This window comes from Triturus cristatus, chromosome 10 (genome assembly GCF_964204655.1).
Source record: "Triturus cristatus chromosome 10, aTriCri1.1, whole genome shotgun sequence".
NCBI lineage: Eukaryota > Metazoa > Chordata > Amphibia > Caudata > Salamandridae > Triturus > Triturus cristatus.
The window spans coordinates 410,482,757-410,497,760 of NC_140593.1; the positions used below are offsets into that span (position 1 = coordinate 410,482,757).

Below are 15,004 nucleotides of genomic sequence, written 5' to 3' on the forward strand. Positions count from 1 at the left end.
TTTTTAAATACATTGCACCCTATGGCCGGTTAAAAATGCACACAGTGCAATGCAATGGCAGGCCTGCAACATGTTTAAAGGGCTACATCAGTGGGTGACACAATCAGTGCTGCAGGCCCACTAGTGGCATTTAATTTCTAAAGGACCTGGGCACCTGTAGTGCATTTTAATAGGGACTGCCGTCCATCATCTGTTCTTTTTGCATTCATCACCCTAAGTGGGAAGGGTATGACCAGATGTGGAATCATGCTCGCTATGCCATTGTAAATTGTAAAAATTGATACTCGTATAGCGCACTACTCACCCGCAAGGGTCTCAAGGCGCTTGTACGAATACCGCTGTGAAACCCATCCTGGCTTTCCCTGTGAGGCGTCCACTCCTGGGCACCCCCAAGGTGGAGGCCAGGCATCCTTTAGCGTTGTGGGGGCCGTTGTGGAGATTAAGCAAGCTATTGCCCAGAGTTGCAGAGTGGGACTCCATGATTGGAATAGGCACCGAGGCGAGAATTATCAGGTCTGTGGAATTTTGAGCCCAAGACCCGCTGGGGCGAGGAATTGAACCCTGGTCCCGGGCCAGACCTCTGCATCAGGGTCTGCCGCTCTAACCGTTGACCCACACTTCTCCACATTGGATTCAAGCTAGTCTGGCTGATGAGGTGTGACACCCTGAAACCGGTTCCAGGATGCTTGTTTGTAGTCCAGGGAGGACTTGGCCTGGCAGTTCGGACTGGACTGTTCCCATGAGGAGCTGGCTAGAGAATGATTTGCATATTGCTGGGAACAAACTGGAAACACATGGCAAGCAAAAAATGATTAATGTAACCCAGATCTATGACTCGTAGTGAATGTTTGATTTGTTCAGCATTCGATCCATCATCTGTTCTTTTTGCGCAGGCCCACTAATAGCACTTAATATAAAGGACTTGGGCACATTGTAGTGTACTTTTAATAGGGATTTTTAAGCAAATAAAATATGGCAATTGGGAAGAAGCCAATGTTACCCTGTCTTAATCAGGGAGCACAAGCATTTAACACTGGTTAGCAGTGGTAAAGTATACAGAGTCCTAAGGCCAGCAAAACCAGTCAGCAAAAATTAGGAGGAAGAAGGCAAAGAAGATTGGGGGTGACCCTGCAAAAGGGACATGTCCAACACCTAGGGATTATGGTGGGACATTCTGCTAAGAAGCAATATGAACACAGTATGAGGTGAGTGTTGCAAGTGCTCTGAACCTCGATCCGGATCTGGACTTCTCTTCCATTGTCAGTTATGAGATGGGTACCAGTGGCAGAAATTGTGGTTTTACCCTGCTGTTTATATGTATTGCAAAATTTCTTTTGTCCACTTACCATGTTCACTTTCAAGAAACTGAAAATGTTGCTGGTTACCGTGATTTGGGCAGGGCAACGAAGCAGAGTAACTCTCGCTTTTCTTAAATGTGATATGGAGGAGGGAGGACTGGGGCTCCAAGACCTAGAGGTTTATTACTAGGATTTCTACATTCGACACGCAGCCAAATGAGTAGCGGAGGATTGTATCTGGGAAAAGCGAAGGAAGAGGGGTACTTCTTAACATGACTCCCTTTTGAAACTACTTATAAAAGGCAGCCGAATCCCGTCAGAGTACACATACATCATGAGACAAACAGGAGTTATCTGGGAGCTGCTCAGGAATCTTTGAAAATTCAAATCTTTGGCTCTCCTTTTTGGATTTTTATTGTTTTTGTGTCATTTCACTCATTACATTTTTATCTACTGTTTTTTTTCATTGGTTGTGGGATTTTTATGGTATTGTTTTGACTTTTTGACTTTTACTGCTAAATACTTTACACATTTTTCTAAATTAAGCATGTCTGCCCTGTGTTGTAGTCGTAGGCACCAGGGGATTGAGACCAGGTTTAAATGATTGAAACTGTGTTTTACCCTGATACATTTGTGGTCTTATTCTATGCGCTAGATTCATGTTCACCTCAGTCAATAACCCACTTTCTTACAAGATGCATCTAAGAATGTTAGTGTGGCAGATAATTCTACTATTGGGAGCAAAAAAACTATGAAGCAGCATGATCAAGATTTAGTACATCTGGAGTCTGGATACTGTTCTTTTCCTGAATCAGATTAGTTTAGAGCTTAACATGTAGAGTGTGTAACAAGTGCGAGCATGCAAAATTACGCAGATGTAGGTGTCATGGGTGATGGTGAAAATGCATGTAGGCCCTATTTAATACTTGAAATAAATTTAGTTTATCTTGCCTATTGCTTGTTCTTCTTTGTTGAACCTTTCATGTACTGGAGTGTAATACTATGAACAGCACACTAAACTCCCAAGATGTTTGAGATCGATAGATAAATTCCAATGAAAACTTTCCCTCTGACCATGTTACTGATTCTTCCACATCTTTAAATGTGCTCCAGGTAAAAGATCAATTACAACTATCAAAAAATCCATTCAATTTTGATAGCAATAAATGGCAGGGCAATGACTGTCTTTGGCTCACTTAGATATCATCTTTGGAAGTATAATTAATCAGGATTTTGATGACTTCTTTCTGAATTGGACTGTGTGGGGAAAATAGGTCCGCTGTCCCTTTTTATTATTATTTATTTATTATTTATTATTATTTAGGAGTTTTATATAGCGCTAGCTGGACCCGTGGGTATCAGAGCGCTTTACAGCATATACAATTATGAGCGAATAGATGGTACAGGTAATAAGTAGAGCAAGAGGGATCGCGCAGGGTAGGGAACAGGTACATAAGCGAAGGGGCAAAGGGGAGGGGAGTGCAATACAAACTGTTCTTTCTTTCTGTTCATTGGAGCCACGCTTCCATTTACCCTGCCTACTTTGTGTATCTTAAAGTGTAAACCAGTCCTGTATTCTCCAGAAAGAGTGGTTATATCTCTGTTGTACACAAAAGAATTTGACCATATTTTAGTGCATTGGAGGGGTTAAAAAAACAATGAGCTGTTTCTCTTTTAAAGTGAATCCAAGATGTTCTTTGGGTTCTCACACTAACTAGAAAACATAGGCTAAAGATATATTTTCCTCCAGTGAGGGATGAAGGTATTTATTTATTTATTTATTTATTTATTTATTTATTTATTTGTAAAGCGCGACAGTCATCCAGAAGGATATCATGGAGCTGTGCTAAGACTCCTAGTGAAAGACTGAGCAATTAATGAGTTTTGGACAGTATTATTTCCTAGAGAACATGTGGGTTTTTTCCTGAAGTCCTCCGTAAGGCAAAGTTCTTGTGGTAGATCATTCCAATGTTTTGCTGCCAATTATGAGAAGCTACGACCTCCTGCCCTTGCTTTCTTAATGCGTTTTGTTCTGGCTTGAGCTAGTGACCGTGATCTTAAGCACCTGGTGGGTACATAAAATTCAACTTTACTCTGTAGGATAAGAGGCCCCCGTTGATGCAGAGCCTTGTGTGTGTAGCTGAGCAGCTTGAATTTTGCTCTTTGGCGCATTGGCAGCCAATGAAGTAGTTTCAGGCCCTCAGATGCCAAGCTGAGTTGGTCTTTGTTACATACCAGTCTGGCAGCGGCGTTTTACACCACTCGTAGTCATGTGAAAAGGTAGTCTGCCATGCCCACAAACAAGGCATTACCATAATCCAATCTACTAGTAAGTAATGCTTGTGTGACAGTTCTCCTACAATCTTTCGGGCACCAAGGAAATAGCCTTCTTATGAGCTTCAGCATCGCAAAACTTCTCCCACATAGAACCCGCACATGGTCCTGCGTGGATAAGGTATTATCCATAAGGATCCCCAGATTTTTGCGCATTGCTTTGGAGCTGTTGTTCCAGACAAGTTTAGCTCCTCCAAAAAGCAGAATTTCGGATTTCCCTGCAGTTAATTTAAGATAGTGATGAATATTTCTTTATTCGGTTATGATGAACAATAACCATAAAAGCACAATAAATACAAGTTTAAACAATAATTACCTGAGCAGCACAATACATATTTACATATCACATTATCATGGATTTCCGGAATCTAAAAACATTTTTAAGAAACGCAGTAACAGATGCGATAACAATTTCATTTTCTAGAAATTGCAATGCTAAAAAAGCTGGTTGTCAGCATTTCAGACCAAAGTTCTTTAAAACAGGTACAATCCATCTTTTTCCCAATACATCATAATATTTACAGAAAAATATGATATGGATAGTTGATTGCGGTGAGACATCATCGCACGGGCACTTACACAAATCTCTAGACCAGTCGTTCACCACTGGAATACTTAGGGATCTAAATAATATATTCAGTCTAAAACGAGTCAACAAAAAACGGTCAAAGTCTTGATCTATTAGAAATTAATACGGCTGAATAGTTGGAGTCAGCAGAGTTAAATAGTGGGCTTGTGCCGTGGGTTTTCTCATCTCAGTAGCGGCTCTAATTTCGCCCAGAAGGCCCATACAACTGGCTTTAAGATCTTTCATAGATATACTACTCATCAAGGAAGGCTCTGTGTAATATTCCGGATGTCCTATTTTTGTAAGGAACATTTTCACATACTCCAACCATCTAATAAGTTTGACACCATTAGACTTCAGAGTAGGGGTGGGCGGAATTTGCGAAATTCACTTTTGCAAATTATCGCGAAATTCACTTTCGCAAATTATCGCGAAAATGTTAAAAATCTCCGCAAACATACGGAAATATCGCGAAGATGCAGAAGTTTTTTTCCTGCCCGTTCGCGGTATTTTCTACGTGGTCGCGGCTCGCCAACTTACCCATGCGGTTGCTCGCGGGCGCGGCCATCTTGTTTTCACTTGTCTCGCGGTGCATGATCGCGAGAAGAAAGACGTGATCGCGCGACGAATGATGTTACTGCGGGCGCGAACTGTCGCGAGACAGCGCAAATGGCTACCAACAATCCAATATCTCGTGGAGAACGCGACTGGATCGGGAAAACTTGTCGGCGAACGCGGGGATTCAGGTAAAATTTCCGGTAAAATGCGGATTGCGGAAATTTTGACATTTTCGCACTCTCCGCGTAACGCGAAAATGTCAAATTATCGCAATTTCCGCGAGCGGAACGGAAGTTTAGCCCAGGCCTACTTCAGAGCATCTGCCAATATATAGCGGTTAAAACCAGTTTCGTCTGATAACCAAATTTTGTGCCAAAGAAGGACAAGTTGAATCTTGATAATGTCTTCTAGATATGGAACGCCTAGTTCCAGGTGGCAAATATAATTTGAGCTACTTTGTGGTAGGGCCAAGAGAAACTTAAGAAACATATTTTCCGCGATCTGCAGAGCGTTTATGTCTGCGTAGCCCCATATGCCCGCTCCATAAGTAGCTATAGACACACATTTGGCTTTATAAATATGTAAGAGTTCTACCGAGGGGCGCTTTCCTAATTTATGGCTGAAGTTTGATAGGGCCATTAATGCCTTAACAAACAATAGGCGTCTGATTTTGACTGCCTCTGACCATGATCCTGTCCTATCGAATAAAATCCCTAAGTATGAAAATATTTTAGTACTCTCTATCGGTCCACCATCAATGTATAGGGTCTTAACCCTCTTATTTGTCCCAACCCCACAGTTCATAGTATATGTTTTAGAGCAGTTTATTGTAAGTCCCACGTTGGACATAAAACTGGAGAATGAATTAACAACCCTTTGAAGTCCAAGTGGTGTACTGGCCATTAAAACTGCATCATCTGAATACAGGAGTGCAGGGATGTGTCGCTTATCCGCCTTCGGTAGATCCCTGCACTCTTTAACTAAAATAGATTCTAAGTTATTTATGTATAATGTGAAGAGAAATGGGGCAAGGACACAGCCTTGCCGCACTCCGCTCCCAATTCTAAAGTGACTCGTGCATTCTCCGCCTCTCCCGTATCTGACCTTAGCCTTAGCCCCGGAATAAAGCTCCCTTAAAAATGTGATTATTAAAAAATCCACACCTAGCCCTTCTAAAATCGACCACATCTTATCATGGATGACGCAGTCGAAGGCTGCCATTAAGTCCACAAAAGTCATAAATAGTCTGCCCTTTTTTGCCCTTGTATACTTGTCCATTAAAATATGCAAGTTTAAGCCCTGTTCAACTGTACCCAGACCCTTGCGAAACCCATATTGTAGGTCACTAATAACATCTTGTTCTTCAGCCCAGGCCTGCATTCTATCCAGTAAAACCCGCCCAATAATCTTGGCTGTAGAGTCCAACAACAAAATCGGACGATAGCAAGCCAGATTCATCCTGTCTCCCTTTTTAAAAACTGGTACGATCGTGGATTCGTACCATGTTGGTAAAAAGCCGCTTTTATTACATGCATTAAAAACCTGGGTTAAAAGTGGGCCCCATAATGCTACATTTGATTTGAAAAGGTCCACAGGAATACCATCTGGCCCTGGGGCCTTGCCACCCAGGCTAGAGTTAATTGCTGCTGTAATCTCGTTCAGTGTAAAATCCATTCTTATTTCTTGTACTATACCTTCTGTATTCAATACGCTACCTTGGACCTCTAAAGTCGGATTTTATACAAATTTGAATAATGTTTTATCCATTCTGGTTCTGAGATGGCAATCTCCATAACGGCCATCTCTTTATTAACTAAAAAAGGGGCATTCACTGCTTTCCAGAAGGCAGAAAAATTATGACTTTCAGCAGCATCATGTAAGGCTCGCCATGTGTTCTGTTTTAAGATAGACGTTCTAGCTTTAAGTACAGTTTTATAATTTCGTCTTGCCTCCCTGATATGGTCAATTTTTTTTACTGTGGCATGTATACAATTTTTAAGATTGGAATATGCCTTTGTACATTCAGCATTGAACCATCCTTAATTATTAGTAGCTTTCCTGTTAACATTAACAAAAAGTTATTTCCTGATATAATTTGAGATAGCCACAAAGTTTTCCCTAATCTCTTGGCTGGGTATGTTTTCGTCCAAGCATGACAAGAGCATGTTTCTACAATTAAAAACAATTTTTGAAATAAGTACATTAGTATCTGCGGTAGCCCATTTAAGTGCAAAACCGTTTTGCCTAATCATGGTGATATTATCAACATTATCAATGGATGTTATTCTAGCATTAGTGCTCTGTTTAAGCACTGTCACATCTACGCTTATAGGGAAATGATCACTTAGGGCTATCTTGTGTGTCTTAAAATTTTTAATACAAGAAGAATATCTACATGAGGACAAAATAAAATCTATAGTGGAAAATGTACCACGAGCATTAAAGGTAGGGCTAAAAGGAACCATGGGTGAGCACAAACTATTAGCAAATCCTAAATCAAACGAAAACATTATATCATTCAAAGAATCACCATATAATGTATGCGGGAAGTGAACAAAACTCTCCCCATTTTCATACGTTAGGCCACAAACATCTTTATCAATATGTTTACAAATGGGGGAATTAAAATCCCCACCCCAAATCATAAATACCTCCTTATTTAAACGAGTAATTAAGGCATGTAAAGAACAGCTCAATGATTTCAATGTTTCTTTAATCAGAGCGGTTGTCAAATTGTTATAAAAGTTCAACATTGCCAAACAGAGAGTTCTATCTACATGTAAAATGACTATGTGATAGTAAGGTTCGGTGGCTTTAAATTCGATTTTCCCTACAATGAGGTAATTTGAGACGTACGTGCACAACCCCCCCTTAGCTCTGCCAGATGTTGTTGCGATAGCTGGGGTATGGAATATTTTGTAGCCACTTATATGTAAAGGGTCTATCTCCCAGGTTTCTTGTACGTTAACAATATTAAAATTATTAATAAACTCGATCCACAAAGTGTTAAACTCCTTAGATTTTAACGCAGCGACATTCCAGAACAGGAGCTGGCACTTGTCCTCCATTTATTTTCCATTTTCATTAACCCCCACATTACCAACATAAGATTGAGTGAGGCAGGTATGTTGTGGGGGAGGGGAAATTAATACTGACGTTCTAATACCCAGCGTGTCATGCTCTAACCCAGAACTTTCCTTTTCATTGAGGGCGGGCTGAGCAACTAATATATTAGTAGATGACGAAACTAGATGTCCCATGCTCAGCTCAAAGCCCATAGTGCTGGGTATAACTATACACTGAAATTCCCCCATTTGTAGTCAATCAACTAAATCGAGGTTGGAAAATGTTTCAAACCGATTATAGACAGGGACGTTGAACTGACTCGTAAAACCCGGGACAAGTGGTTCCCTCGAGTAGATGAAATTATTATTACTCTTTGAAGGATAAAAATTACCTAGTGGTACTAAGTTGATACCCTGGGTAGTGATTGTATGAGACCCAGCTCTGTTCAAAATTAATTAGACTAATTGGGGAGATTTGAATGTCAGTATCACACAGTCCCCACTCAAGTTCTTCCGTCCTTTGCCAACCCACGATACCCTTCTAGCCATCTTAAATTCTTCATATAACCTCTCTGTAAGTCCTATCCTAGAACCTAACAGGTGTAGCGATCTATTTCTTAAGGTCTCCCATGATTCCATGCTCCCCCTCTGTAATCTCGGGACATTAGGGGGTGGCTGCAGGCGGTAAATCCAGACAGATATTATGCCAATCGCCTTCATTCCCGTTCCGGGTACTAGTGGTATTAAAATTGGGTCTTGGGGGATTAGTAGATATATGCGGGACTAGGTAGGAAGTGTTGGAATAAGCCTCTTGATTAGCAATAGGTATTTTCTCAGCTCTACTTTGTAATACACTGATCTGTTCTTTATTACTGGTAGATACAGGATCAATAGTTTGACAGCTCTCGCTGTTAACAGGTTGGACTTTGTTACACCTATGCACATCTAATAGTTCCTGTGTTGGTTGCTGTATTTTGCACAAACTATTAAGTAATGCAACTTCCAGCTTTCCAATTCTACCTGATAAATTATCTAATGTTGCTCTAATATAAGTATCCAGGGAGTCCAATTTATCTTTTATCATGATCACCTCATTTTGTGTGCGCGTGTTAGGGGTACCTGTAAATGTTCCCCTGTCCTCTGGTTTTTGTAGCACTAGCGGCATACCCTTACTAGAAGCCTTTTTACGTGTCTTTAAAAGGGATATCGCCGATGGTGAGCCTAAATTCCCCGCTGTTTTAGGAAGCGTAACAGGATTTCTTGCTCGCTTAGGGGGTGGTTGGCACTCCTGATTGTGGTCACTTCCTGATATGTGTCCCGATGTATCCACAATACAACCATTACTGTTTGACTGAAGTCTTTCAGTGGGTGGATCGGGACACCCCTGTGAAGTGTTATCAGCTACCATGATTGCACCAGAATCTGAGTTGCCCGAGCTCAGCGACTCCTCTACGGACAGGATCTACTGTTCTATAACTTCCACAGCCCCCGTTAAATATGTGAGTAGTGATTGACGCGAGCGTGTTTCCGTGTTAGGCTGCTTATTATTCTTATGAGTAACAGTTAGTGCCTTTCTTTTACCCATTTTAGCACAATTAGCCTCAATTGATGCAAAACTGCCTCCGTCAATACTGTAAACAACTACAGCCCTATTAGTGCATACAGGTCACAGGAATAGTAAGTCTCAATATCAATAACCTAAAACAAGTATTACCCCCTACCACAGTACCTTTAAAAATCAAATGCCGTGGCCCAGTCCAGTCTACTCTGGGCTATGACGGGCCAAGACGGGCCCGTCTTGGCCCGGTCTTGGCCCGGGCGCGCCTCGCGCTGCGTGACCGCCGCGCTGGTTTTAAAGCCCCTCCAAGGACTAGCGATAAAGTGCAAGGCTGGGCCAGGGGCCGGGTGCAAAGGATGCAGGCGTCTGTTTGCGGTCTCCCGCCCTGCGGGACCGCCGCGCTGGTTTTAAAGCCCCTCCAGGGACTAGCGATAAAGTGCAAGTGCAAGGCTGGGCCAAGGTGCAAAGGATGCAAAGGATACAGGCGTCTGTTTGCGGTCTCCCGCCCTGCGGGACCGCCGCGCTGGTTTTAAAGCCCCTCCAGGGATTAGCGATAAGGTGCAAGTGCAAGGCTGGGCCAGCGGCCAGGGGCCGGGTGCAAAGGATGCTGGTGTCTGTTTGCGGTCTCCCACCCTGCGGGACCTCCGCGCTGGTTTTAAAGCCCCTCCAGGGACTAGTGATAAAGTGCAAGTGCCAGGCTGGGTCAGGGGCCGGGTGCAAAGGATGCAGGCGTCTGTTTGCGGTCTTTAAGATAGTGTTCTGCCATCCAAGTTGTCATCTCCGAAAGACAGTCATTCAGTTTTAATCTTGTGTTCTGGTGCCCTTCTTCAATGGTTATCAGCAGTTGGGTATCGTCTGCATAGGAGCAAATACCAAAGCCCCACTTCTCATGGATTTTTGTCAAACATGACACATAGACATTAAAGAGAGTGGGGCTCAGGGATTCCCCCTGTGGAACACCGTATCACATAACCAGCAGTAGTGGTGCACTTCAGTGTTCTACATCTTTGTCCCACTTATCTTTCACTGGATATCCATCAATGATTCATTACTCCTTGAATTCTTTAGTTTTTTTCTTGATCAACTCTACACTAGGGTCAGCAAGACAGGTAATGCCTTTTTCTGTGGCTCAGTTCAATTGGGATTAGCGTCTTTTTGAGTAAAATTAACAGTCCTGCAACTCCTCCTATAATAAACCCCACTTTCAACTAATGTCTACAAGGGAACTTTCTGGGTGACAACAGAAGCTTCCTAATCATTCTGAGCTTTTTACTTGCTGTACAATCTTTCTAATTAATTAACTGTTCTTCATCTTAGGCATTCATAACAATAAGATTGAAGACATCTAGCTTTGGCGAACTCTTCCCAAATTCCCTTTACAATCCAAATGCATCTTTTCAGAAAGGATCAAAGTTGGCAACAGTTCTTCTGCTCACCATGCTCCTCCTTCTCCAAAACATAACTTCTCATTGGCTTGCCTAATATTGATACCTACTTTGAAAGGTTTTTCTTGTGTACCCTCCTTTGCAAAATTTCCCTTTGACATCTTGAAGGCTCCTGGGCCACCCTGTATCCTTAGTATAGGATCCCCATCCACATACTACTTACGTACCTAAGTGACATGCGATCTGGAAATAAATCCTATTTCTAACACCAGGCAATTATTGTCAGGGGCATGTTGGGAAGGGAATTGTCCAACAGAAAAAAATATTTTCATGCTAAACAAATGCTTAATGCCCACTTTTTCTCCACTTACTCATGCATATTATCCACTGTTAATAGATTCTGGATGAATGAGGACAAAGAAGTAGTATACTAGGACATCTCCAATCTGCGATATCCATGTGCACTCAGATTTTAGTGAGCACTCATGGGTAGCAAATACAGTATTCTGGAGGTCATGAGTTTGAATCTCAGCAAGGCTGACTCACCCTTCCATCCTTCGAGGTGGGTAGACTCAGTACTATGTATTGGGTAAAAAAATACATCTAGCACATGCAGCACTTAAGGCAGAGGTGTGGTATGAAGCTGTATTTAGAAAACAAGTTGTTATGAATCAGAACTCTATAAAACCACCTACAGCAATATACGAATAGATTTATGACTTTCAAATATTTTATCTGGTTCTGCCCCTTTGTATTTAAATGTACCATCATAATGAAATATGTTTATGGGGAACAAGGAACAATGGTTATGGAGATCTATGGGGTCTTCCTGTCTGGCAGGGATCTCATTACCTTGAGAAAAAACTGCTGGCTGTTTTTCCCAAAGCAGGAGTTTATTTCTGAAAAAACAAAACAATGGCACTGATGCACAGGGAGCTTTCTTGCTGTGGGTCAGTGTCACTTTTTGATATCCCTGTCCAAGACTGGCATGCTTTCCATGACAGTCCTGAGAAGGGAAATCTAATAACAGTCACCCTGCCCAAAATAGGATGGGGCAACCATCACTATGAAATGGTATCCCTTTGGTGGGCATTCCACCAGGTCAAAGGTTTACATGAGGGGGGAGGTGCAGCTGAGGCTCCACTAGAGAAAACCTGTTGTTCCCTCACCTCAAAATATGGCAAAGTGAGGTGGTGCAGGTGCACAGACAGTTTTTGGTGGTTAACCTGCCCTATCAAACTCTAAATGACCCTCTTACATTTGTATGTACAGAATAATGCATCGTGAATCACATTAACATGTAATATACCATGCATACATTTAAACCAGGTGCTGTCATCCAGTAATACAATTCTGTGTGCATTATTTTGCAGAATACAGTGACCGAACAATTGCAGCAGCGTTACTCAAGGGATGAGATATACACTTACGTTGGTGACATTCTCATTGCTGTTAATCCATTCAGAAAATTAGACATTTATTCATCACAGGTAAGAGATTAGTTCTGCATTTAAATCATTTATTTCTGATTGCATTAGGCAGATCAAAAGGTGTCAACCCAACTTGCATACAATAAAAATGAATATATTCTCATAACTCTCTGCCAGAGCAGGAATGTATGCCAAATTTAAAATTTATTTTAAAAAGTGCATAGTTAAATAAAACCATTACACGTAACATCAATTAATTGGTTACAATATAACCAATGGCTGCTCCTCTGCAAAGGCGTAGGAGCGTCGCCCGACTGCTCTTTGAGTAGCACAAAAAAATAAAATGATAATAGCACTATGTTGTCATTTTATTTCCAGTGTGGATTCTGAGCCAGGTTAGGGTGGGGCGGGGTGGGGCTGGGCTGAAATGGCCAGAGCAGAGGGAGGAGTGGTTAGCACTCTAAATACACATGACTGTTGGGCTGGCCCTCTTAGGCCGGTGAAACCGTCACGCGCACTTAGCATTTCTCGACCTGGCTGTGTTTCACACCGAATGGAGAACTGTATCAGGCTTACAGGCATTGCCTGGGCAGCCATACAGGCACCTCAGAACAATCACGAAGCTGCTGTCATGCTGGTGACAGAAGTGTTGTGATTGGCTGGGGAGTCTGCGAGCCTGTGAGCTTACGTTCTGTGCTTTTGAGAGAAGAGGACGGAGAAGAGGGCAGAGGAGAGGCGGCGGCGTTCACAAGTAAATTTTCTTTATCTTTTTTTCATCCCACGACCCATCTCCCCTGTTCTGCAGTAACAGTGACTGAATAGAACACCCATTGAAAAGCAAATTACCAAAACCAAAAACACTTTTTACAATCATAGCAGATAAAATTGCGTAGGGCAATACACGCACATAAGTACTAAAGTGGTAATGCTTAGCTATAGAGTGTCCTGGCCGGCTGATGCTCTGCAGTAGTCTCTTAACGTAGAGACAGGCTTCCAGTGCCAGTAGTACCAGGCATTGGACAGGGATAGTGTGTTTCAAGGGTCTAGTCCGCTTTTAAGCTTGCGCCAAAAGTTTCTATGAATGTGACCATCCGTGCAATGAACTGGGTGTACTAAGGATTAAGTGCTATGACGAGGTCTTGATTTGATTACAAATCCCTCGTAGTACCTTTTTTAGTTTGGCTAGCATTGCAGGACAGAACCAGAGGATGGACATTTTTGACAAGTTCAGCACTGGAAATTAAATCTGAAAAAATTATTTTGCGCCAATTTGCATCACTTATGTGATGCAAACACGGCGTAAAATCTTACTAAATCTCCCCCATGTGTCTGAATTGCTCAATGTGAAACCAGAAACTTGGGATTAATCCCAGATTGTCTGCTCAACCAAACTATGTGATCCTAGGTAAATATTTAATTTCACTTTCCCTCCCTTTTCTTTATTAGCACATAAGGACCTCGAACTACCTGACTACAGGATGTGTGCTGTACAAAGCTTTCTCCAGTGTCTGATTTAATTCATAAACTATTTGTTGTTCATGTATAATAGAAACCCCAGACCCCAAAAGGTGCACATGACGACTGACTTGCCTCTTTATACACTATTGGAACTGTAGTCAGAGTGTAATGAAGAATGAATGTTTCTCAATTCATATTTGAAAACCATACTTCTCAATGCACAGATAATCTGATGTACTAAGGTGAAACGGTTCTGCATGTTAATGAAATATTAACAGACTTTATCATACTTTTACTGCAAGATGTTTTTATAAATGATGGCGTCCCTAAAGTCATGTGGTTTAGGACAACCTAGTTACTTCCTTTCTTTAATTTCAATTAACCTTAAAACAAATGCTTTACGGTTTATTTTACATATTTGTTATGTTAGTGCTGAGTCACCTAAACATTAGCCCAGTGATGCTCTTGATCAGGGGGGTGCATGTAAAGGTCAGGAGGGCCGCATGAGGCCCCCCTCCTGCACTTTGAGTATCACTGCTCTAATATCATGCGACAAGAATGAAAGACAAACTACTAACTTTGTTGTCAAACATGAGTGAGAAAGAGATACCAATCTAGTGGCTGAGTTACACAACGTGAAACCAGAAAACCTGTAATCAATTGTGGCTTGGCCACTTTAGCAAACTGTGTGATCCTAGGCAATTATTTAATTGTATCTTGCTTCCCTTGCATCAGCTTAACTAGATGTGATTTAGTTTCTTTTCCATACCCTTTCTCATATTTGTAGGGGGCCTAGTCATGAACATTCCATGTCTCAATTCCCACACATCAACTGATACGATGATTACATGGGTACTGCACACTAAGGCTGCAGGCAATAAGGAAAACTGTATGCACCAATATGTGTGGATATGAGAACAACAGATGAGGGGTTTATCGCCCATTTCCCTGTATGTTCTGAACTTGTGAGGGAAGCCCCATCGGAACTGATGGACCTTTCTCTGCATATGTTTGGTTCAAATATTTGTTTGACTTAAAACATTGACTGGTATAGAGTTGTGTGCCGTTTGTGATACATTACTCTAATGACGTCAATTATGATTTATGTTTGCGTTGCCATATGTGGGATACAGCATCAGCTACGAACCAATTGACTTGCTTTTTGAAAAATCCCTTAGAGAGGCAACACATTTTGTTTTCATCACTGCAACCCGAGTCGTGATAATATGGCTATCGGGTTGAGCAAGATTGATAACACTGTGGTCAAAAATAGTTTACACTGAACCCTCCAGAACTCAGTGATCATGCGGCAGCATGCTCCTTTGACCTTTGCCAATGGTGGCCGGAGCA

The 15,004-nt window shown here is 41.8% G+C and overlaps 1 protein-coding gene across 1 annotated transcript in view; it reads left to right on the forward strand.

Moving 5' to 3' along the window:
• MYO3A (myosin IIIA) overlaps positions 1-15,004 on the forward strand; it is a 1,336,625-nt gene that overhangs the window by 291,418 nt on the left and 1,030,203 nt on the right. Inside the window, exon 11 of the mRNA XM_085630108.1 lies at positions 12,140-12,256. Within this exon, the coding sequence (XP_085486234.1) occupies positions 12,140-12,256 (117 nt within the window). The remainder of the gene's footprint in view (positions 1-12,139; positions 12,257-15,004) is intronic.